The 21458-nt window shown below is 40.1% G+C and overlaps 1 protein-coding gene across 3 annotated transcripts; it reads left to right on the top strand.

Annotated features, from left to right (window-relative positions):
* Positions 1–76: 76 nt before the first annotated feature.
* Positions 77–21242, top strand: LOC111333620 (TPR and ankyrin repeat-containing protein 1). 3 transcript variants are annotated; one of them, XM_088747031.1, is made up of 11 exons: positions 77–223; positions 1161–1452; positions 4614–4853; positions 7134–7376; positions 8496–8649; positions 10125–10520; positions 11043–11253; positions 11548–14473; positions 14896–15507; positions 15778–19051; positions 20420–21242. In XM_088747031.1, exons 2-11 carry the CDS (start codon positions 1174–1176, stop codon positions 20536–20538), a joined length of 8454 nt encoding a protein of 2817 aa, XP_088603157.1. In that variant the 5' UTR covers positions 77–223; positions 1161–1173; the 3' UTR covers positions 20539–21242. The 3 variants fall into 3 exon arrangements, with proteins under 3 accessions (XP_088603157.1, XP_088603159.1, XP_088603158.1); XM_088747033.1 differs by having other exon boundaries at positions 93–153; XM_088747032.1 differs by lacking the exon at positions 77–223 and adding an exon at positions 294–372.
* Positions 21243–21458: the final 216 nt, after the last annotated feature.

Below are 21458 nucleotides of genomic sequence, written 5' to 3'. Positions count from 1 at the left end.
GATATTTGTTTACAAACATTGTCTTTGTTATTTAAATGTTCAAAACCTTAAACAAAAGAACTCTTTGTTTCCCGAGCCAATAGTTCTCTTGTTGGAATATTAATAACAGTAGGTGACGTCACTGATATCTTTGCTATTGGCTCAGACGTGCAGGTCAGTCGACTTCCATATTTTGTTTCTGTTTGGTTCAGAAGAACTGTTATCGGTTGATTCTAGTTATCCGGTGAGTTAGCAGCTCCAAATGTAAAGCAAAATTTAACTTGTAAAAATATGTGCATTTACTTACAGAAATTTGTGGTTGTCGTTGGATTGTCTCAAGAGTTGGGTCATCCTCGGTGTAAAAACCTGACGAGGTTTTCTTTGTTTCATAAGGTATTGTTTTGCTGTACGCTATTGTTTATGTTTTGTTGTCTTTGTTTTACGTCATTCGTGAGCTTCACAGGTTTTTTCAACGAGGATGAGCCCAAGAGTCGACGAATAGCCAATTACGGTTTTTTGATTTGTGCGTATTTTAAACCTTAGCATCGCTGTTGTTTTTCGCACTCGTTACATACGTATATTAAGGTCTATTTTAGACTTGACATCGTTGTAATGACAACGATGCTTTGTCGATTTTTAAAGTACTTTTGACCATCAACCGGTTATAGTTATAATTTTTATAGTTTAGTTTGCAGGTAGTAAATTGTATTTGCATGTCATACTTCACATTTTTAAATCTCTTTAAATGCAATATGGTTTAAGCATCTAAACTCTGCTTGAACTTAAAGGTGGAAGAGACAGGGAGGGAGGGGGAGCTCTGATGTGAAGAAATAGTTTGGTAGAGGTTTTTTGTGATTGAGTGTTTTACATAGTCACAAATAGATTACGAAAATTAAATGAACCTTGCCAAGACTGTTAAGGGTTATTCTTGTGCCAATAAACTACAAAAAGGACATTTTGGAAATTTGTGTGCTTGGCTTGGTATACAATGAGCTTCTCACACCACTCAGTATTTGGGTAATATAAGATGGTGCTTAACAATTGACTCCTCTATAAAAATAATAATTTAAGTATTTCAGGCTGTAGATTCATTACTGAAAGTACTTCCTGACTCAACTAATATTTTCCTTAATGAGATGATCATGAAATAAATTTGTATTACAATCCCATTTAACGTGAAGGGTTTGAGCTTTGATGGCCTATTATTACCACAACTTCCTTGGAACAGATGACCTTCAAGCTGCAGCTTTTGACTACCTCAGACAGGGTTTTTATTATGAAGCAATTGATGGTTTTCAAGAGGTGATCCGAAGGTTATACAGAAAAAGTTGTCGTAATGGGACTCTGCAAAACCTTGGGAAACTACGCAGAGGATTAGCACAAGCACTTTATTGTCACAGTGGGAACAAATCCCAAGATGCCTTGTGGCAAATTGAACTCTGTATTTCAGAGGGAAACCACGAATATTCTGAAGTAAGTATTTATCACATTTTTTTTAATGTCAGAGTAATAATAATAATTATAATAATAATAATAATAATATAAGAGGCTCTCTTTCCAAAAGATAAAAGAGCATAGCTGTTGCAATATTACATTGCTACCTAACTGTTAAGCAATTAATAAATGAATTTTTAAAACACTTGGTGTTAATGTGAAGCCTGTGACTAGAACTTTTACTGAGTTTGTAACTGGACAATTAAAGAAATGGTATAATTATCAACAATGGATGACTTGTTCAGTGGGAGACAGTGTTAAAGAAATTGTGATCTTGTTTTCTAAAATACTATGTCTACTTACAGGCCCCAGACTCAGAAACACCGTAAACTGACAGAGCATAAAATACATTAGGTAGAACAACTGTGTGTGCAAAAGGAGGTCAATTTCTGCTTGATCATCCCCCTCCCTGCAAAGGGACCTCAAGAAATGAAGGCATTTGTTTACCTTAAGAAGCTTATATTCTTTACATGAAACACTAAATTTCATGTCACAACGAAAAGTAACACCAAAAATAACCACTTCCTTGTGTCCTTCCTTCTTGATGTCTTGCGTGATGGCAAACCCTTTGCAGGACTACAAATTTTTGAATAAAGGTTAAATAAAGGTTCCTTACAGGTATAGGTGTATCCACTATCGGAGGGTAAGAATCCTTGTTGCCATTGTTGTGGAATGTTAGTTCATTGCATCTCATTGGATTACATGGCATTCCATTCTCTCAATCCATGTCATGAACTGAGATGCTAAGCACTCAGAACAGTCGTCCTCTCTCCAAACTGGCAGGATGATGGTACTCATGGTCGTAAAATAAGTGAGGAGAATTTGCTACTTTTCTATAATCAAAAAATGGATAGATATTCTAGTCTTCTTGGATAAGAGCGAATAAACCGTAGGCCCTGTCTCCTGCAGGGTTAGGGGTAGGAGACGTTAATTTCCCACACACGAGATTACTGTGTGGTGGATGTCCTCCCCTGGCGTGGGATGGGTGGGAATTGGTCCTGAAAAGCCCCTATGGGGAGTGGTCAAGTAACGTATGTATGTATGTATGTATATATGTATGACGGTAGAGTTGTCAGCATACTTATACCGTATGTCCTGATTGATCCAAGAAGTAATGAGGTCATAACGAAAGACATTGAATAAGAAGGTCTGCCAACACTGCCTTTTATAGTGCCTTTATCTACACATTTCCAATCATGCAATAGCTAAGATATGAATTGTAATATAAGGGTTCAAAAAGAGGTCCTTTAGCAAGATGACCATGTTTAACAGAACTGACAGCTTTACTGAAATCCATAGTCAAAAGTGATACTGTGCTGCAGTAGTAGCTGTCCAAGTAGCTGTTTGTATCCTATGCTGTAAAGATGAAAGGGTGCCAGTACATTTGCCACCACCTGTATACATGAAATGCATAGAGCTAAGCTGATTTTCTACAATATGCTGGGCCTGGCAGTGATAAATTAGTTTCTCAATGCCCCAGCTATTTAACATCTGCATTGCTAATCCCTTGGTAGTCCCCATTTCCCTTAGTCCACTTAAGGAATGGATAATGACACTGCAGGCTTCTAGGCTGAAGGCCAACACTGCAGAGAAAGTGATATATGCCGGGCTGTCCAGATTCTGGTAATGGAAGGTGTGACTATCTCTGCTTATTCTTTCCATGCCCCATTAGGGAACCAGTTCTGGTCTAGTAGCTGTTCTATTTGGAACTTTAAGCGAGTTCCAGACAAGCTAATCATCTCTGGGACCTCCACTTCACTTCTATTCATGATAGGTGTTGGTTCAGCACAATTCTCATCCAAACAAAGCTTAGCAAAGTAGTCATTCAGTTCAGCAGAATAGTTATTAGAGTCGCACTGTAGGAAGTGCTTTGCCACTGAGACAGTGAGTCCACTCCTCTCCACCAGTCTCAACTTCCTTGTAAGGCTGTCATATAATTTCTATTCTCCTGAATAGTTTCAGCCATAAAATACATGGAATGTAACTTTATATAATGTTGTTCTATTGATGTACAGCATATTAATAAGCTGATCTTGTAGTAGAATTATATGCAGTATTAGACAGATGACCTAGTCAATTTATTCCCGCAAATGCCAAGATAAAAGTTTGACAATAAATATCTCTTTAAGAGCAAAATATAATGATCATTAGCCTCACAATGTGGTCATGTGGGATGTGGATTGCCAAACTTTTGACTGCATACTGCTAGTCGTCTTCCAGTGATGAGGTTGATTGGGTGCCCATCACTTATATGCTGTTGTGCCTAGCTGTGATTGGATGGAATTCCACATCTGTGATTGGTACATCATCAGATCAGGTTCTCTGTGTGGTCTGCTGCTGCGCACATCTCCTGCAGTTGTGCATCTTGACCATCAGCATACAGGCTTCTAGGATTTCTATTTCACTGTCCCTGTTGATGTTGTTAGGCTAAAGTCTTAAGTGAATTGCCTCTTTCACACTGAGTGTGTAGAAGTGGGGATCACAATCAATAAACTTTACCTCTTTCCAGAGCAGGCAGTGTCTGCTGTTGTGGGCGTGTTCTGAAATAGCAGAGGTCTGTGCCCCAGCAAGTTGGATATCTCTGTCATGCTTCATGATTCTCTCTTACATAGGTCAGCCAATTTTGCTAATGTAGACCCTCCTGTATTCGCAAGGTATCCTACAGATTGGGCCATCCTTTTAGCCAGGTCAACAGCATCCTTTGGTCTTACTAGGTGTAATTGTAGGGTAGTCTCTGATGTGAAAACAGCACATTTGCCTTGTGGTTGGAGACAGCAGTAAACTTGGTGGGGGGGGGGCGGGGGTTCAGTGCTGGTGGTCGGAGTCTTGGTTTTTGTTACTCTCTGCTTGAAGGAGGAAGAATAGATGATGAATAAATAAATACCATTCGCTCAGATTAATAAATAAATACCATTCGCTCAGATTAATAAATAAATACCATTCGCTCATATCATCCTAGGACTTTTTGGGTTTGATGAGTATTTCAGGTCATATGCTGAGTAGTTTATTTGGCTTCATTGATATTAGTTAAGAAAATCAAAAATAACTTGGGAGAAATCAGCTTGTCATTAATCATAAACTTCAAATGTCATTTTCCCCTGAGTTTAGTTTATTTATAATTAACACATTTTGTTTTCTAGGAGAGTGCAAATTTTTGGGGAACTCTTGCTGATAAGAGAGGCCACCATCCCAGCGGAAGGCAGTCAGCTATTATTGGTTATGAAATTGCTCTTTACTTTGTGCCTCCATGTAATGTTCTCCTGACAGCTAGTCTTTTGTCTAAAATGATGCTGTTGTGTTGTAAGGCAGGACCATCTTTTGCAGAGAAAGCCACAATATTGTTGAAGAAAGCCAAAGAAATCCAGATGTGTCCATCACAGGTAAGTGTTTCTTTTTACTCTGCCTCTGTTGGTATTAAAAAGAGACATATAGTAGATTATTTGAATGACATTAGATTTTGTTAGACATTTAAGAATAAACACTAGCGAGAAAAACACACAACGTTTCGATGACTCCATGTCATCATTCTCAAGTGAGAAGAGAATAAAAATGAATAGTTAATATATACTGCACGAAGTTGGCAAACGTAAAAAGTTTAAAATATTTAAAATATTTAAATAAATAATTGCGCGTGTTGAGTTCATAAATGTAAACTATTAAATAAATAGTTTCGCGCGTATGGAATCCGATTGTTTGTTCAAAGAGGGCTTCATCTTCTTTATGAAAGGCATTTCATGAACTAAACAGTCCAGTTTCCCGGTGCACTTTTTAAGTACGTTGAAATGCTTGGTCAGGTCGCCGATGGTTTGTAGGCTGTGGTCGTTCTTTAGATGTTTGCCGATGGCCAAATTACGGTGCTCATTAATACGTTGATGTAAATGCCGGCTGGTGTACCCGATGTACTCTGCATCACACAGATCACATTTATAATTATATACAACGCATTGTTGGGTAACTATAGGAGGTTTAGGCTCACGTACTCTGAGATCTTCACAGATTTTGCGACTCTTGAACACAGGATGAAGGGTGTGATCGATTTTGTTGCTTAAATCTGATAATTGCCTTTTCACTGCGTCAGCTGACTTTTGATCTTTAAAAGGCAAAACCACTCGGTGAACAGCATTTTCGTTAACGGATAATTGAGCTTGCACTCCAGGGTTTTCTGACCTAACTGAGGTGACAAAGTGAGAGATGGTGGAATTGATGAGGTGGTCGGGATACTTGAGGTTTGTAAACATCATCTTTAGATGATCACATTCATTAATAGTTTACATTTATGAACTCAACACGTGCAACTATTTATTTAAATATTTTAAATATTTTAAACTTTTTACGTTTGCCACCTTCGTGCGGTATAAATTAACTATTCATTTTTATTCTCTTCTCACTTGAGAATGATGACATGGAGTCATCGAAACGTTGTGTGTTTTTCTTGCTAGTGTTTATTCTTAAATAATAGATTATGCAGCTAAAATGTTATTTTTGTAGGTCTTCTATATATGTTGCCATGCAATTATTAAATGTTGATTGATTGATTGAAACCTCCAGGGTCACCTGCACCCAGTCAGTTAGTTGTTTCCCTAATATAAACAGATATTGATGTTAGGTCAGTGGGTATATAAAGCACTCAGGATATTTTCAGGGAGGAATGGATTAGTATTGTATGGTATTCCTTATTTTCTGACTTCTTAGTTGATTGTTTTTTATATGGATTTGGAGAGTTATAATTACTGTCACAGTGATACTCATGAGACAAAATGTGAAAAAAGAAGAGTAAAAGAAAAAAAAAAAGAAACGAGCTACCCCCCCCCCCCCAAAATTAGGGTTTTAAAAAGGGAGTGAAGTTTTGCCTTTCAGTTACCACCTAAGTGTAACTATTGACTAAATAACAAACCCACCTGCATGAATATCAGGCCAAGTAGGTATCTGTGGTGCAGGTTCTATAACTGCTATTAGCTCTGATGGAGCACAAATTCTTTTTGTGAGCTTTAGTTTTGCAGTTGTTTTGTTTACAGTTTTCCAGTCTGTAAGGATCAGTTCATTAATTATCATCAATGGGAAGCATATCAGTTCTGTAAATTTCACATATTGTGTATATGATGTCATCCATATGGTGGCCATTCATTGAAAATCTACTTACCTTTAAAGGTTAATGTGGATAACATCATGCATCCTCCAAAGGCTTGTTTTTTTCCTTTTATTTGGAAAATTCAATCATCTTATTTTTCCTATTTTTCATCTTATCTTTCCAATTTTTCGTCTTCTTTTTCCTATTTTTTATCTTATTTTCCTATTTTTCATCTTATTTTTCCTATTTTCATCTTATTTTTCCTATTTCTCATCTTATTTTCCTATTTTTCATCTTATTTTTCCTATTTTTCATCTTATTTTCCTATTTTTCATCTTATTTTCCTATTTTTCATCCTATTTTCCTATTTTTCATCTTATTCCTATTTTTCATCTTGTTTTCCTATTTTTCATCTCATTTTTCCTATTTTTCATCTCATTTTTCCTATTTTTCATCTCATTTTTCCTATTTTTCATCTCATTTTTCCTATTTTTCATCTTATTTTTCCTATTTTTCATCTTATTTTTGCTATTAAAAAGATCAGTGAGTGATTATATTGAATCTGTCTTTTTATTTTATGTTTTTTTTTCAGGAACTGGCAGAAACTTGGCTTGACTGTGGTAAAAGGATGATAGCATCAAAATCTTTCGTGCAAATATCTCTTGAATGCTTTGCTCTGGCAGAACAATTGTTACCAGAACCAGCTGATATGCGTATGAAAGCTGAAATCAGTTATTCAAGGGCATCAGCAATCTTATCAGCCACTTATTCAAGTCAGTATCAGCTGGCAATCACTGAGGCAAGGACCTATGTCAAACAGTTTCCTTCATTTGAGGTAAGATTTAAAACTGCAACATGCCTTTCTTTAGATTCTCATGATAAACTGAAGAAGAACAAAGTCAGCAGATGGACTACAGTCTTTTTCAGTGTTTTCACTTTATGTCGGTGTCCTCATCAACAAAATATTATTTAATATTGTTATTTACAAAATGTTTCCAGTCTTGTCTACCATTGTTCATCTTCAAATTACCCTCCTCCTGTGGGTTTGTATCGTGGCAACTCAACTGAACATAGCCAGACTTTTCAAACTTTCAGTGGCCAAGATACCTTTATGTAGAATGACATATGTGTAACTTATTAAAGAACAAATTCTGCTTCAGTATTTTAAATCCCTATTTAGCAGCTAAAGGCATTTTTTCATGTCAAATTGGACAGAAGTTCAGTTGCAATCAGACTGCGTAACAGAGTTTTAAAGATGTTAACTATTGGATTTAATAATTTGAATATATCAACAAAGTTGAAATGGTAAATTGGCCACCGTTACGACGTTTTGAGCGTTAGCCCATCGTCGGCGCGAATAGAGGAATTGTGGGTTGTGTGTGCTTTTAAAGGCAGAAAAAGGAGCTACGTGATTGGTGGGAACATGGCAATGAGAAAAACACGAATAAATTAGTGGAATGAAAAGCGTTCGTTGATAACTGTGGAATTGAATTGAATAGTTCACCCGGAGACAGGTGCCTTACTCGAATCTGAGATTTTAAATTTCCTGTTCGACATAATCTAAGAATTTTCAAGGTGAGGTGATTCGCGCTTTCGTTTTGAAGCGTTACTGTAGCTTTGAAGATTTCTGATGTATGGTTGCCGTTTATTTTTGTACTGGTTGCCAGAGGAAGCAAGTCAAACTAAAAAGCAAATACAGATTTTCTTAAGTATTGAATAGCATTTGAGAGTTAAACGAAATTTTAACTTACAATTCGTAGGGCATTCCATACTTCTTACAGATCTTTTGGTGATTTCTGGCTGACCGTTATCTTGAATATTGAGTTCTTCGCGACTTTAAATAAAAAGAGGGGTTGGTCCCCAGACTCCCTGGGACAACGCTCTGGCGCCAAAACTATAAAACACTAAGTGCAAATCATGAGGTATTAATACCTATGTTGGTCATATCATACAGGGTTACACATTGTTATGGAAATGCTGTCTTCGTGTCCACGATTGTAATAACGCCCTGACAAATTTCAAGAAGGCACAGCAGATTAAAGAAGGCGATGAAGAGATCAGATATAAAGAGTTTGTCAAGTTTTTCTCAACAACGGTATCGCAGAAAGGTGAACGTAAATTAGCAGATGATTCAGTTTTTGTGTTTGAGTTACTCCTGCTTTCTTTTCTGAGGAACTGTAAGGTAGGAGTGGTGAATGTGAGCAGGTGTGTCCCCCATTGGTCGTTATGTTGTGTGAAGTAGGGGAGTGGGGCGAGTGGGGGGAGCGGGGGGAGTGGGGGGAGCGGGGGGAGTGGGGGGAGCGGGGGGAGTGGGGGGAGCGGGGGGAGTGGGGGTGACGCATGTATCTGCTGGTTCGGATAACTCCGGCATGCTGAAAGGGGCTGAGAGTTGACTTTTATTTACTAACGTGGTCCTGTGATAAATGAATAAATGAAATTGTTGTGTTTAAACAATTCGAGACAGAAGGTGGTTTTGTAAAATAAAGGAACATTAGAACATAGATATGCAGAACAATCTCTGTTAATATTCTTTAAATGTTTTTAGAAAAATGACCCACGTCATATATCAAACTTATATATATTCAAACCCGCCTCCTGGTTAGCTCAATTGGTAGACTGTTGTGCGAGAGGTCGAGGGTTCAAGCCCCGGCCGGACCAACACTCAGGGTCTTAAAATAACTTAGGAGAATGTGCTACCTTTCTATAATATCAAGAAATGGATAGATGGTCTAGTCTTCTCGGATAAGGACGAATAAACCGCAGTTCCCGTCTCCTGCAGGGTTAGGGGTAGGAGACGTTAATTTCCCACGTACGAGATTATTGTGTGGTGGATGTCCTCCCCTGGGATGGGATGGGTTGGTATATCTGCTGAAGATGGGCTGTATTGCCCTTTGCAGATTAGACATTTAGATTTAGATTTAGAAACCCTGAGTCACACCAGACAATCTTAGAAGTGATAAGCTAAACTTGGAAAAAGTTATTCACGGTTCGTACTCGTACATCATTTCTACTATTTGGAATAAGCTGCCATAATTTCCAAAAAGCACATCTAATCACAGACGTTTAATGAAATGATTTTGATTTTATTGGCTGCCAATGTCTATTCGGTTATCTGATATTCATATTTTGATGGACTAAATAAGTTGACATTTTATATGAACCACACTCTTACTTATTATATGACAATTACCTTCAGACTTGACCATTCAGTAATTAAGATTAGTCTCCTAATCTTATTTCTATTTTTTTTAAAGTCTTTTTTTTACCTTGTATAGTCCTTGTTTCTTAGCTTGTCAAACACGGATATCATGAGCCTCAGGCTCGGGAGATTAGGAGACCATCTCCTTGTACTTGACGATAGATGAATTATGTTATCTTATCTACAATCTTCTTAGCTACAAGAACGGCCCAAAAACGGGCCGTCAAAGGTGAATGACGACAGAACTTGTCAGGTGTAAGGACGCCAACGATATAATTTTACAACCGTTCTACTTTCTCTTTCCGTTGCAAATGCAGGACTACCTAGCCTGCCCAACGTCTTTTACAATCGCTGTTTTAGTAAACGTAGCTTTGTATTCCCCAGAATTTCAGGTGTTTGGAGCTGAACGTCCTGTCCCTAAATATTTTGTGGAGAAGTTAATCACTGAGTGTGTGAAAACAAAAGCTATTGAGAATCTATCAGTGCTCCTTTATCAAGTGTCCTGGGCTGATGATTGTGAGGCCTCTTGTGTTCCGGTTGACTTGGTTTTGGAATGGGACACCGAGAATAGAAATGATCTCTTGAAAACCCTCCTGGAAAGAAAGGCACCTGCAGGAGGTCTCCCTGACAACAGTAAGTCACCGCTGACAATTTGTTTGGAGAGAGACAACTTGGAGTTGGCATTGATGCTTTTAGAGTATGGAGCTGATGGCAAGGATTTGGTTGAAGAAGACGGAGACAGCATTTTGCATGCTTCGCTGCGAATTGGTCTCAAGAAAGGTGAAAATAGAATCAGATTTGAATCAGATAGTTATATCAGACTTATTCACTGGAGTCAGTGAAGCACTTTCACGAGCGAAGAGCTATTTTTAAATGAGTGTCGCAAGTAATCGGTTATTGTATAAGTCTTGTTTTATCTTTCCTCACACTTTGATTGGGCTGGAAAATAGTCGCCACTCTCAACCAATCAGGTGCATACAGATACGCAGACAGACACACGCTTTCATACATCCGTAGGTAAGTATGTATGTACATGCGCACATACTTACCTACACAAATACATATCTACATACTTTATTAAATCTCCTGAAGAGGGTTTTTCAGCATCAATAAAATTACTACAAGTACAACAGCAGCTATTACTAATTGATTCAAATTCAGAATTAAACTTGATTAAGAAGAAAGGAAATAATAATTTAAAATAATGGCAATTGTGGACCATGGATGCCTTGAATTGTTAAACGTTTTCGTTAAACAAATGATACGAAGTATCAATCTTTTTTATTTCCATCTTGTTTTCAGGTAACTTCGCAATATTAAAGTTCTTCCTTGATGATAAAAGATACTCTGCCGATTTTCAAGACGCAGATGGAAACACGCTCCTGCATCTCCTTTGTCGAGGAAAATTGAATGCTATGAAATTGGAGGCGATGCGACTTGTTCTCGAAGCAGGAGCAAATCCACTAATTATAAACAAACTCAAAAAGAAACCCTTGGATCTTATTTCAGTCAGGTAAGTGACTTGAATGAGGTCGATTTATTCATCGCTCAAAGAAATAAACTTGACAAACTCCAAAGTTGAAGGTATCTGATCTTTTCTTAGTCAATAAACCATAACTTGTCTCATTTTTGCTTGAAGACAAACCTCATTTAGGTTGCCTTTAAGGTGGTGGTGGAGTTTGTCTTAGTTCGCCAACGAATTGTTTACCATGAGTTCACATTTGTGTCTAATAAATTTACCATTGCAAGTCTGTACTATTCATTAAATGAGGTATCTAACGTCACTGTTTTTGGTTTTAAAACCCAGGGATAATCGGAGAAAGCTACTGAGCTCGGCTGAAGAGAATTTTAAAATTGACAAATCCCTCGATTCAAATGTCGCAGAGCTAAATGCGGAAGAAAAAATCGACGAGGCCAAAGCAGAGCGAAGCTCTATTGAGGAACCAAAGTCTCTGCATTTTCTAAGTGACACTCTAACCTCGCCTCCTTCCATGTCATACGCAAAATCCAATAATTTGAGGAAGGAGACTTTAGCCATTGTCCGCGAACGTGTCCTGTCACTTATCAAGAAGTTAGATGTCCGTGACTGGCTCAAAATATCAAAGAAATTGAAAAAAGTGACTCCACAAGAAAAAGCTGAATTGTACGCAAACAAGGAAGAGCAAGGTTACAGAAGTCTCCTGTATCAGACTGCTTTAGTAGAAGAAGATGATCGAACATTTCAAAAACGTGAATCAAACGAATTCCGTGTTGCTAAAGAAAACACTGACAATGTTGTTAAGTTGTCTTCTTTCGAGGGTTTGCCATGGGATGTGGAATGCACTGCAAAAGTTTGGAAAATATTAAGTGACAAACGGCTAGAGTCATGGATGAAAGAGCGCTTTTTCGACAAGGTGAGAAGTCTTGCTCAAGGCCGAGACAACTGGACCCCACACTTGTGTAAGAGACTTGAAGGTCTCCCGAAGAGCCGTGGCATGCTTTTGTACGAAACAAGATTGACAGATGCTGCAAGAATCATCTGGGAATGTGCAGTCGCTTTCTCCCCCCGATATTCAGACAAAGACTGTGAAATGAAGTCCACGATCTATTCAGAAACCATCCGAATATGGGATATCGAGTTTGATCATGACAATGTCTCGCGCACCATAGAAAACATTGTTACATCCTTCACTCGTGGCAAAGGTTGCAACCTGAGAAAGGAACTCAGAGGACTTCCCAGGGAAGAGGCTTCCCAAAACCAAGGTCCAAATCTCTATGTTAAACTTACTGAAAAAAACCTGTGTACTCGCTCACGTGTTAAACCAGAAGAAGAAGCGGTAAATTCTAAATCGGGTGGTAATGAAGTGACTTTCTTTCCTCCAGCTAGCCATAATGATAATGAGTATCAAGTATTAAAGTTTTACCACCTATCCAGCGCCATGATCCAGGCTATACGGGAACAGCAGTCGTGTAATGCCGAAATCGACTTTCCATTTCGAGTGACAGAAGAGGAATATGACATCATCAACTTTAAACCAACCCCCCAGAGCTCCATCATTTTGATTGGGCGGAGTGGAACTGGGAAGACAACATGCATCCTATATCGTCTGTGGAAGTGTTTCCTGCAATACTGGAAAAGTGCCTCAAAAAGCGGGCCATGGATACCAAAGAACACTGTATTTCTTCCTAAAGAGAGCCCAAGTTTGTCTTTAGAAAACTCTAACGGAGGAAATGATGTCAAAACTACTCACAACGAACTACAAAAAGCAAAGAGTAGTTGTGACAGTGGAGTAGCGGATGGTGATTGTGGTGAGGTAACTGCTTGTTGTCATTTGGATCCATCTGTTCAAATTGAAACTGGACTTGAACACGGCGAATGTTTGGAACATCTTCATCAGTTGTTTGTAACCAAGAATGGTGTCCTTTGCCAAGAAATCCAAAAGAATTTTAAGGCCTTGAGTCAAGCGTGCCCATTTGTAAAACACGATTCCAACCAAGGAAAAGCCACATCGCACAAGCTTCAGGACGTCGATGACGCTTCCGGGGCTTGGCCACTCTTTTTGAATGCACGTGACTTTTACATCATGTTAGATGCCTCTCTTCCTGAACCTTATTTCTTTCCACGTAATGAAGATGGAAGCTTGCAGGGGAGAATGCAGGACTGGGGCGAAGAAGGCAACCAGCTGTCTACTATTCCTGTTATGGATGAGGATGAGGACGAAGACGAAGATTCCAAAGATGACACAGATGAGGAGGAGGAGGAGGAACCGTTTGAACCCGCTGAAACCACTTTTCATCAGGGAAGACTGCAACTGGTTAGTTACAGTATTTTTGAGAACTCCCTGTGGCCAAAAATGTGTAAGAAAAAGAAGCACGTTAGCTTCCACCCATCGTTGGTTTGGATGGAGATACGATCATTTATTAAGGGCTCTTACGAGGCTCTGCATACAAGAAGCGGTTATCTTAGTTTTGAGAAGTATCAAGGGATTGGACTAAAGAGGGCGTCTAACTTCAAAGATGGAGGCAGAGCAGAAGTTTATAGGCTGTTTAAATCTTATGAGCATTTCAGGAAACAGTCCAACATGATTGATGAAAACGACGTTGTGTTCGATCTGTATCACCGATTGAGGCAGTGTGCAGTACCTGATTGGTCAATCCACGAGTTGTACGTGGATGAAACGCAGGACTTCACTCAAGCAGAGTTGATGCTGCTAATACGCTGTTGCCGTGATCCTAATGCGATCTTTCTCACTGGCGATACCGCCCAAAGTGTAATGCGAGGTATTTCCTTTCGATTCGAAGACCTGGGATCACTTTTCTTTTACTTGAATGACAACTACAAAGCTGTTGGAGCTCAAGCAGAAATCGTCGTTCCAAGGCGAAAGCAGCTCGTTTTAAACTACCGGTCACACAGCGGAGTTTTGGGTTTGGCTTCCAGTGTCGTCAACATTTTACAGAAATACTTTCCTGAATCATTTGACAAGCTGGAGAGAGATCAAGGGCAGCTGGATGGTCCCAAGCCAGTACTCCTCGAATCGTGCAGTCCATCAGATCTTGCAATTATTCTTCGTGGAAATAAGCGTGAGACGACCACCATTGAGTTTGGTGCTCATCAAGTCATCTTGGTGGCTTCTAACGAAGCGAGAGAGAGTCTTCCGGAAGAACTTAGCCACGCATTAGTGCTGACAATTTACGAGGCAAAAGGATTAGAATTTGATGACGTTCTTGTTTACAACTTCTTCAAAGACTCACAGGTGAGGACAAACTTAAATGAGGCTTTTTTGTCTGGTTGGAGTAAATGTCTCAGTGTAAGATTTACGAATGTGATGGTATATCTCCTACGTGTTATTTTTTCCCCTGGAGGGTAAAATTAAGAGTGGAGATAAGTCTTCAATTTCGGTTTTGAAGATGTGTCTTGGAATGAGAGAGATGGAGAGGTCTAAGGCCTCCCATGCTCGTGACAAGACGAAAAAGCATCCCTCTTCAAGATATCTCCCAGTATGAAGTGCTGCGGATACACCGAGACGTGTTTCTCCGTGTCAAATATCTCTAACTTGATAAAGGACTGAATCGACATTGAAAGGTGGTTGCCGACTGCAGAGGAAATAGGCTCCTCGTTACATTGCAAAATTTTTGTTTTGCTTTCATGAACAATATTCGTAATTTTTCTTCACAGGCGTGTGCAGAGTGGAGAGTTGTTACGCAGTATCTGTTGGAGGTGGTAGGCTGTGAGACTGGGAAAATCAAATCCCGTCCATTGACGTTCAACCCTGAGAAGCACAGAATCCTTAACTCCGAACTAAAGCAACTGTACACAGCAGTGACTCGAGCCCGAGCAAACGTTTGGTTCTTTGACGAAAATGAAGAAAATCGTCGACCTGTATTCGAATACTTCGAGCAACTTGGCCTGGCGAACGTAGCAAAACTAGAAGCGGACGCGGGAAATGATCCCCGTTGTGGTCAGGCTTTACAAAGTATGTTCTCCAAGCCGTCATCTCCAGAAGAATGGGAAAAACAAGGACAATTCTTTTTCAGCAAGAAGCTTTGGAAGGTTGCCAAGAAATGCTTTACAATTTGTGGTAATGGCGGAATGAGCCAAAAATGCGAAGCTTACGTACAAGCAGACTACGCACGAACTCTTCACAGTGAGCCACGACGTCTGAAGGATGAATTCTTACGAGCAGCCGACCAGTTTCTGCAATGCAAAATGATTCCAGAAACTAAGGTGTGCCTGTACAATGCAAGAGAAAGAGCCCTATACGCAAGCCTTCTTCAGAAACTCGGCGAGGTAGGAAGCAGACATTTAAGTTCTTATTTTGGTGGCACGCAAAATCGGACGTCCTTGTAGATAATTTGTGTCTACCTAATTTTGTAAAGCTAACTAAGGCTCCATCTGTGATTATAAACATTAATCTACGCCTGCTGTTGCTGGTTCTCAGTTCATTCTCTATCATATTTTGGTACAGCAAAAAATATTTGAAAGAATGAGTTGAAGCAAGGAAAACTGAGGGCTACTGGCTTGTGTTGTATGACGAAGCATTTAATTTTATCTTTACAGGAGAAAGATGCGATAAAATGGTTCGAAAAAGCGGGTAGCTTTGTAGAAGCAAGTCAGTGCCTCGAGAAGCTTGGAAACTACAAGGAAGCAGTGGAAGTCCTTATTCGAGGGAACCTTTACCAAAACGCCGTCGATGTTCTCTCGCGCTTCGAGAAATTATCATCAGGTGATCAGAAAGAGGTCCTTGCGCCCGGAAGGACTCTGCAAGAATTATGCTTAGCCTCTGCTGAACTCAGTTTCAAGGGTGGAAATATGGCGAAAATGCACACCTCACTTAAGTCTGTTCATCCTGTGGAAATTCGGGTTGAGTTTTTGAAAAAGCGCAAGATGCTTGACGACGCTGCGAAGGAACTTCTGAAGGAAGGGAGAGCTGTCGAAGCAGCGAAGTTAATGAGAGAAAAAGGATCCTTTCTAGTCGCAGTCGACTACGCTAAAAGGTCTGGCCACCAGCAACTAGCAGCTGATTGTACTTTGGCGCACGTTCGTAGCTCAAAGAACATGCCTAGAGAGGAACAAGCTAAACATCTACAGGAAGCTAAAAATCTTTACAAAGAAGCAGGGCAGATGAATGGCTTTGCTGAAGTTCTGTTAGAGGAAGCCAAGCGTGTTGCAGCCTGTAGGAAAGCAATAGAGGCTGCGAACATTTTTAAATTATCCACAAATTATAATATCTGTGGGGAGCTTGAATGTGTGGAAGTAATGTTGGATTGCACTCATCCGGAACATGGTCTGTCTGATGTTAATACAACCCCTGCGGTGAGATTGGTGAGAGACGTCCTGCAATTGATTAAATCATTGAATGCCAGCAATTTGGACGTAATGACACAGAAGGAAATCGACCGGTGTGAGGAGTACTTTGGACTTTTCAAAGAAGGCGATCTATCTAAAAGAGTTATTAGACGCAAAGAAGGGGATCGCTTTCTTTACTTGGCCCAAGGACTACAGAAACGCCCTGTTGCTGGCAGCAGATGGGAGATGGATCTCCAAGATGTCCGTGAGCGCATAGCTGAAATTCTTTTTAACAGAGTCACCAAGCTTATTCAATCGATCCGTGTGCTCTTGGATAAAACGTTCCTAACACATCAGAGATGCCAGAACTTTTTGGTGGGCTTCCCTTGCAATTCCGAAAGTTGTCCGCACCGACACATGTCTCCATCCCAGAATACCAATGACGCGCTGTTTAAGGCAATTTTAGATGAAATGTACCTTGATGCTCAAGCTAATGACTTCCAAAAATTGGAAAAGAGATATGCTACCCATAACTTTGGCATGGACGGATGGGAGATAAATTCACCTAACCCAACAGAAGACTTGGGAAACCTTTTTCCGAGAGATGGCTTCGCATCTTGTGAGAAACTATTTGAATTCTTCTTTCCTGCCAGCGGCCAATCAGTCGATGTTCCCCTACATTCTTACATCTGTTCTTTCCGAGATAAAACGCCTTGGTTCTTCAAGCAGCGTCTTTTAAAATTTGCCGAGGAAGTTTGGAAGAAGCGTGCAACTGATGAAGCCAAGCTTCAAAGCGCTGATGTATTTCTGACTGTTTCGCACCTTCTTCAGCTTATTGGGTCTCCTTCGCTTAGAATTCTTTCCTGGATTGAAGAGACTGAAGATGAATTTAGGAAAACCTGCGTCATGCTGAACGGCAAGCCTATAATTCCGAAAACAGTGGGAATTGCTCTCGAGGGTACAAAGATGACTTTATTTTCCCGTTGGTGGGAAATGTCCAAGACATATTTGCATGCATGCGGCGACATCCTTGAAGCTGGGCACAACGCAGTTCGCCGTTTCTTATCAATGACTGCAAACCCAAGAAAACGAATTCCATACCCCACGCCGAAAAACTGTCTGGATATCCTGGAGTACTTCACGTGTGTGTTTCTGACTCTGTTCGCTCGACTTCAACAGGCTCAGAATTCTCGTGATCTAGTGTGTCTTCCGGCCAGTTATTTGTCCGTAATGTCATTTTGGAACACTCTTAATTGCACCACTTCCGAGCATGTAGAAATTTACCAAGCAGTTTTCTTGTATCAAAGTCATCCATTGAATATCCGTCTCGTGAAAAAGTTCCTGCATGACATGGTGTCTCTTATGCTAGGAGGATATTCCCAGAATTTCAACTTATTAAAGAAAGTCCTTCACTGTAATGAGAGTATTCACTCAGGAGAAGCAGAGCGGGCACTTGTCTTGGTCCTTACTTTGTTATGCAACAGCGGTCAGTCAGTCCCTCGTGAGAGCGAGCTAAAGCTTTTGGAAAACCTTTACACTGCACCACCTGCTGAGGTCATGCTTCCAGACAGGATGGCACTGTGCCTGGAAAAGGTTCGAGAGTCCAAGGGAATCCGAGAGATTGTTGTCATTCTTCATAAACTGTTGAGGGAGAGAGGTGAGAATTTGTACACCGTTCAATGGGAAAACGTTTCTCGACAGCTGTGGCGGCAAGAAGTGAACCCTGAATGTTACCGCAACAACTTTTACACTGACGTGTTGGAGAGATTGGCTCAAACAACAGAAGAACTTCCAGCCGAAAAGGTGACAGAGTCAGGGGATATAGAAGAAGGATTCTTGAACGAACTTAACGTAGACGAGGAGCACCCCACGAGAGATTTAGACCGCTCGCAAACTGAGAAGTTGGAAGCTATAAAGAGAAAGGAGGTCATTCAAGCCGAATCCTGGGAAAAATGTAATGAAATGGAAGATCGGATTCCTGAAGAGGCTCTTCTTCAAGAGAATGCTCACGAAGACCCGTTAGATGCATACTTCAGCTCTTTTAGAGTTGATCAGTCCGGCTGCGGCATTTGCAACGTACGTTTCAGCCTAGGGAAGAATGATAACGCCCAGTTTTCTGTGGAAGACTGGGAAAAGGAAACAGAAGATAACAATCCTATATCTAGTAGCTTTGCAGCATACTTAACCGTGGAAAGTCACCAAGCAGTCGGTAGCCCCCACTTTAACAAAGTGGAAGAGTTTAATGCCTATCGAAAGTTATTCATAGACGAGTTTTTTCCGCTGAATACGAAATTAAGCAGCGTATTAAGTCAAGCTGACTTATTTCTAAAGACTCAAGAACAGCAAGGAAGGTCAATGAGTATTTTAAGGAACAAGATGGACGAAATTGAAAGAGCCGACGCCAATATAGTTGAAATAACCTCTGATATCCAAAAACACTGTAGCTGGGTCGACCTGGAGCCCTTTAAAGCAGCCATTGTATCCCTCAAAGAAGCTTTGAAGTCTTGCGAAGAGGAAATTTTGTCAGAGAACTCACAGCTTAGAGGTTGGTGTTGTTTGTGCACTTTTGCTTTTTTTCCTTTCATAGAAGTTGCGATGGACGTTCTTTTTTCGGTTTTAGCGTGGTCTCGCCCTAAGAGAACATCTTATCGCTGGTAACTGTGTAAGCGTTTTTTCACGGTGATTTATTTATGTTTATTTCAACATTGAGGGTTTTTTCATTAAATTGTTAATTTATATATTAAATTCGCAAGCTCCTCGATAGGACTTGAAGTGCACGAGAAAGAGAACTGTACCATGTGAGCAGAGCCTTTTTAACCCGTCCTCGAATCGAAAAGGGAAAAAGGCTCTGCCGACATCCTGTTGTGGCTCGTTTGAATATGCGCGGCGGTTGCGTAGAAACTGATCCTTTTCAAGGCCCCCTTGAACTATTGTGGGCGCAGATTTAGTCATCTGTGTACATGAAAAACAAAGGCGTGCGCACCAAAACCGGTTTGACTGGAGGCAAAACCGGCTTGAGTAGCCCGGAGTTTTGGGCTTTCGGCATTTCAAAGCAACAACAGTTCTTAGTCCAGTTCGCGTAAAATGATTGGTCAGTTTGCCATGATATTATTGGCTGTAAGACTCAAGTGGCGTAAGTCGGTCGTGATTGGTCTGTTTTGATCCGTCGGTAAAGTTGGGTCGTTCTGTTCGATTCGTTTGTGATGTTAATGTCGTGAATGAGTCGTTTGTATGGAGCCGGTAGTAGTTGACACCTGTTTAGGGGAGTCTGTTCTAAAATAGTAAACAAGCTTTCCAGAGTCAGTCGTTGAAAGTAGTTAGCGCTGTAGGTTAGGTATTACGCAAAGTCCCAGTCAGTATTGTGGTTTGTAAGTCGATGATGTTCAGCAATGGGATTGTCGACATCACCTTTCCCTGTCGCCCGTCTATGTTCAGTCAGTCTTGTTGTGAGGTTTCCGCCATTGTCTCCAATGTAGGAAGCTAGTCAACCGGAGCAATTGATCTTCTAAATAGTTCCCTGTCTGTTCCTCGGTTCGTCTTTGTGTTTAACGTTGGTTCGTAACTGACGTAGTGTGGTGATGAGTTTGTGGGCGACGCGGATATTGAAGGGTTATAAGATGCGCGAGATGTTATCAGACATGCCTTTTATGAACGGTATGGTTGCTGCAGTCGTGGGGGTTGCGGTGTCGTTTGTTTCGGTAGCACAGTAGTAGGTCGGTGAGTGTTTCGTCGGATGAAGTCGTTGTTGTTGTTCTTTGAAAAAACAGGGTAAAAACCCAGAGAACTGTTGAAAACAAATGCTTTAAAATCATTGCGGAAAGTATGAATTGTTTTTCCCTGCTTGTTACTGAAGTATGATATATTTACATGCTAGTATCATTACAAAGACTTCTCGTATGTTTGTTATTGACAGATGGAAGCAGATTTGTCCCATCGTTTGTAGGTCACTCGTCAGACTGGGACTTTGCTAACGAACCAGATGGTAAAGATGGCAGATGTGCTCACGTGCCTGGACTGAAAAAGAAGAAGTAACAAATGAGGACTGGAAACTAGTTTCTATGCTTATAGCCAAAGATTTTTCAAAGCATGCGTGAGAAAGGGACAGGATTAGTTTGTACCTTTCAAGTTAAGGGTCAGCGGTTGATTGATCATTTATCTCGTTGGAGTAATGCGATAAAAAAAATATATTTCTTCTTGTAAATGGCAGGTGCTCTGTGCAAAGTTAATCAAGGCAACGAAAGAAATGTGTAACGTGGAGATGATCTTGAAATATGTACCTTTTCGTGCGAAACTTAGTAAAGCAGGAAGCTTGGGGGGGAAAAAACGCTGACTCGATAACAGTATTCGTGTAAGTTAGGAGGGCGAGACACTACCTTGTAACACACTCAGCCAAAACTTGTGACCTTCAAAAAAATTAGATCTCTATGGCTTTTTCTGTTGATGGAAAAATTACCGTATTTTTATGTTAATTTCTACGAATACTTTATTTATTTATCAACAATATTTTAGCAGAGATGCCCAGTTCAGCATATGCTGGTTTAAATGGGGCTCTGCATAAAATAAATTATAATACAATTACATATGATACAATATAAAACAAATGTATAATGTCATAACTACGAGAATATTTACAAATGGGTATTTGTGATCTAAAGTGTCAAACGCTTTTGAGAAGTCAAGGAAGGCCATCCCTGTTAATAAACCCTTGTCTATATTGTAGAGAAGGTTGTTGATGACATCCTTAAGACGTGTAGCTGTAGAGTGAAGTGGACAAAAACCAGATTGATGTACAGATAAGAGCTTGTTCCGCCGGAGATGTTCATAAACCATGAGATGGACAGCGTGTTCAAGAATTTTACTGAAGACAGGCAGGACTGAGATAGGTCGGTAGTTTGCTGAATCCATTTTAGAGCCCGACTGAAAGATTGGTGTGACAGTTTCAGATTTCCAGT

The sequence above is a fragment of the Stylophora pistillata genome, chromosome 2, assembly GCF_964205215.1.
Source record: "Stylophora pistillata chromosome 2, jaStyPist1.2, whole genome shotgun sequence".
Taxonomy (NCBI): Eukaryota; Metazoa; Cnidaria; class Anthozoa; order Scleractinia; family Pocilloporidae; genus Stylophora; species Stylophora pistillata.
This window is presented reverse-complemented; position numbering and strand designations above follow the sequence as displayed.